This window comes from Sphaeroforma arctica (assembly GCF_001186125.1).
Source record: "Sphaeroforma arctica JP610 unplaced genomic scaffold supercont1.598, whole genome shotgun sequence".
In the NCBI taxonomy this organism is placed as follows: domain Eukaryota; class Ichthyosporea; order Ichthyophonida; genus Sphaeroforma; species Sphaeroforma arctica.
Window position 1 is genome coordinate 50,091 of NW_014039960.1, and position 4,379 is coordinate 54,469.

General features: G+C 40.3%; 1 protein-coding gene across 1 annotated transcript in view; it reads left to right on the forward strand.

Moving 5' to 3' along the window:
• Positions 1–524: 524 nt before the first annotated feature.
• SARC_07495 (hypothetical protein) overlaps positions 525–4,379 on the forward strand; it is a 6,444-nt gene continuing 2,589 nt past the window's right edge. Inside the window, exons 1-5 of the mRNA XM_014298570.1 lie at positions 525–637; positions 1,104–1,162; positions 1,754–1,840; positions 2,800–2,850; positions 3,707–3,787. Of these exons, the coding sequence (XP_014154045.1) occupies positions 626–637; positions 1,104–1,162; positions 1,754–1,840; positions 2,800–2,850; positions 3,707–3,787 (290 nt within the window). The 5' untranslated portion in view covers positions 525–625. The remainder of the gene's footprint in view (positions 638–1,103; positions 1,163–1,753; positions 1,841–2,799; positions 2,851–3,706; positions 3,788–4,379) is intronic.

The window sequence follows — 4,379 nt, forward strand, 5'->3', positions numbered from 1 at the left end:
GTAATTATATTTCTATGTTAACATCTATGAATTTATTTACTATATCACGTATACATATATATCTACATACTATATGTACATATCTAGGTTTAACATACAAGCTTTCCGATTGGCGAGGTCTGATTCTTATCCATATATTATTATCGTATTGCTCTGGTCATACCGACTGTATACTAGTATACCTGCATCCTGTGCCTATCTTCTCCTGGGAAGACCTTTCCTACACACAGGTAAATTTATAGTCAGCTATAAGAATTCGAGCTAAGCTTATATCCGCACGTGTCTATGGTGTAGAGTTATTACGACTCTCTTCGATAGCCTTTCCAATCTCTTCACACATTTATATGCGTAAAGTTTGATCGTCACCTACGTTGTTTGCCTATCCTATGAAAATCATATATTGAACCCTCATGACTCTGTCTGCATTAATCTCGGTGAAAAATACTTTTTTTTTAAGTTTGCTATTGGCAAAAAGTAATTGATTTATAATGAAACTCATCTGGCCCTAATTGTATATATCTGGTAGAAAAAATACTTCGAGAATAGCAAAGATTACGAGATTTTGGTCTTCGACAATCGCGGAGTGGGGCAAAGCAGCGCACCAGCGGGACGATACACCACCACTATGATGGCTCAGGTAGGCATGTTACTGGTCAACTATATATATATATATGTGTGTCTGTGTCTGTGTCTGTGTGTGTATGCATATATATATATATAAATATATATATATATATATGTATATGCATATGTATATATACATATATGTATATATATCAGTATCTATACTGCCAGGCACTGACGCTGTATTCGCTTGTAGTTATCTATATCAGATAGGCATGCACTTTACTTTCCGATGTCATATGTAGCAAGCGAAGACGCTATTGTACGAGTCCTCACCCACCCATACTGCCGAGCCTTGATGCTATAAGTATACATGGTACTATCTCTTGTATATCACTAGTAGACATACCACAGAATTCCATTGCTACGATTTCATGTGCTAGTCACTACTCCGTCTCTGGCCGCCACAACAAGGCGAGAATATTTGTAGCTGGAGGTATTCACCTTATCTGTTCCGATTGATTTGTCCTATTTTTTAGGACACCGTGGGTCTGCTGGATGGCCTAGGCTGGGGCAAGGTGCATGTCTGTGGTATCAGGTAAAACTCTAAACCCTACTGCAGGGTGCTTACACGCCTTTGTGGATGTATTGCTAAGGTTCACGTCTGTGGTAGCAGGTAAAACCCTAAACCCTACTACAGGGTGCTGACACGCATTTGTGGATGTATTACTTTTGCGTCCAGATACTCATAAGTCGAAATCAGTATATGTTATACCAGTCTAAGTAATCAGTAGTGTGGTCTTGAGTTGGCGGATGAAACTGTAAACCCCTGTGTGTACGTTCCACTGTCCTTGCCCTTTAGGGGTAGCCGACCCACGAGGTCTTTTGCAGTCCTATGTAGCGGTATATATAAATGTCTTACTTGAGATCGCTATATATGTATGTAGGCAACATGTACGAATTTAAATGGAGCGTATATCACGCCACAAGCGTATCGGTCATCGCCCATGTCACCCATGTGCAGTAGAAGCTCACATGCCAGCGCACTCAGCTACACATCTCGTGAAGTTCAATTAGGACTGGTGTTCTACCTGCTACGGACAGGTTGGGTTCACTATCTGCTCTGTATATCGCCACCTCGCTGTGGAAAAGCTACTCACTTCTAAAAAAAAATCTTCGTCTTTTGCAGCATGGGTGGTATGATTTCACAAGAGCTTGCTCTTCTGCTAGGGGAGGAACGGTGTCTTTCTCTCACGCTTCTGGCCACACATGCCGGGTATGATACAGATTTGTGGTTGTTCATATAAAGATATATATTTATATATGTATATTATATATATACTTATATATGTATATTATATATATATATATATATATAGTGTGATATATAACTAAATTGGCATGATACATTTCCCTTATTGTGTCCCATGTATGGGGAGTATACACTACCTATGCATGTGTCCCCTATACTAGTTTCCAGTGAACACGTACGTTCGCATACATATGTCCGTATCCAGTTGTGATTGGGATGTATATGGGCTGGAATCAGTCTACGTGTGGGTGACGGTGGATGTACTTGTGCTCGCATACGTTTCTGGATCAAAGTGAGAGTTGTCTGGGTCATATACAGTGCCTTTAGAATAGCTAGGGCCTGTGCTGGGCGTATCACTACAGATTCATGAGTGCACAGAGGGTTTATGGCGGATGTACGTCAATTGCTGCCGTATGACTCGACGGCAAGCTACTTCACACAGTTCTGTACTTTTGTTTTGTTTGTTTTTTTATTGTGAGGGGGGAGTCCTTTTGCTTTTTGGGTATTTGAGTTTTGATTTCCACGCGGGTCCATTCAATCAACTACTGTTTTATATTTCTTTGCGATGTGGGGGCTCCTTTGTTCAAGTAATACCCTGATAGTAGTGCATCTGTCTCAAAAATTTAGGGCTGTTTAACATGTCACGACTCTTTATTGTGCACTTCGAACTTCGCCCATGAACCACCTATCGTTGACAATATCTTAAATAATCCCTCCGTAGTACATATACGTACCATCTATATATAATACATATATATATATATATATATATATATATATATATATAATACTTGCATATATACTTATTAGATTGTTCTGTGAGTGTTCGATTAAAAATCACGATATGATACCATGTATCATGCTACAATATCAGCTATCGCATCTCCTTTCTTAAAAGAATAGTTGTTGTTTTTTTTTCTCAGGGGCTGGTTAAACAAATTTCCGCCGATCAAAGGCGCTAAACACTTCCTCAAGTAAGTGTTGTGGCTTTGTTACAGATGGGCGTTTGCGTGTATATATGCATGTCATGTATGTATTGTATTGTATTGTATTTCAGTATGATTCTGGTAGTTATTTACATTATTCTATTGCCACACATGAGTTTTACATGTCATTGTATCCTTCGCATCGGTGTCCACCTCACAACAATCACTTGTATATTTATTGTGTGTTTCACCTATAGCGGTATGTTTTAGTGATGTAGTCGGCATTTGTACAGGGCTTGTGACCTAGTTTGCGTCTGTTCGTTTTGTCTGCGTGTCGAGGGCACCCTCTCCTCTGTCCCAGGGTGCTCCCAAGAGGACTCCCTTCTCCAATAACTAGCTGGGTAGTAAATCGACGTGTTGTATTGAGCCCTGGTCTAGTGTTAATACCCTATAGTTTGCGACTGCATGTGCGCACATAACTCAATCCGATGCAATTATTGCCCCATTTGCTGTTTCCATTTGGGTATGCATAATATATCCATACATAGCTAATCGAGTTTGTACCGCACTTTACTTTACTCTAGATGTATCGCTGACCACTCTCACAGGGACAGGCTGTGTATAGGATATATACATACGTGTATCTTGTGCTAGTCCCGGCTCTTTACTGCTCGAAATGGATCTTAGATCATATATTTCCGAGTGATCAATACAGATGCAGTAGTCTCAATCTTCACCGCGCAAGCTTAATTAGATAGCCTAGTTCGGCGAACGCCACTTGTTACCTGAAAAATAGGCTTGCCAACAGGTGAACCGTAGCGCCCATTCAGTATGTGAGGTCTGCATGATACCGACAAGCGTGTATAAATCTCAATCCGTCTTCTTTGTATTCTCCGCCATCTAGGGCCTTGACGTTCGACTCCAAGACAGACACTGAAGATGTGGTGGAAAACGCCATCCAGATGTTGTACGGTTCGAACACACTGTAAGTATGGAAGTCCCGTGTACCATACAATATAGAATTCCTCCTGTCTGTAATGATACTTGTATTGTGTAAAGTACTACATACCACACTGTAAGATTTTCTGCATCACATACGGGTTTCCCTCCCCAGTCCCTAAAACCTTGCTTGTATTGTGTGAAGTACCAAAAACCACGCTGTAAGAATCTCTACATATCAAAGGGTCTCCTCCCTTAAATCCTAAATGCCTACAACCCTACTTGTATTGCGTATTGTACTGCATACCTCGCTGCAAGAATCTCTACATTGCGAACGGGTATGCCTCCCTAAAACCCTGAAGCCCTGAAACTCTTTCGTGTTGTGTATTAAAAATCTATACAATACTTACGGATTTATCTTCCAAGAGATCTGAAACTCTAAACATCCATATGTACTGTGTTTAATACTACATATTTCACTGTAAGAATCTCTACATTATATACGGGTTTCCCTCGATGTGCCATTTGTGTATTTTGTTCGGGACTATGTCACTGTAATACCTCTGCCTCTTCCTATGTCTGCTTGATTCTTGTACCGTTCGAATGCACTATAAGAAGTTCTGTACATGATATGATTA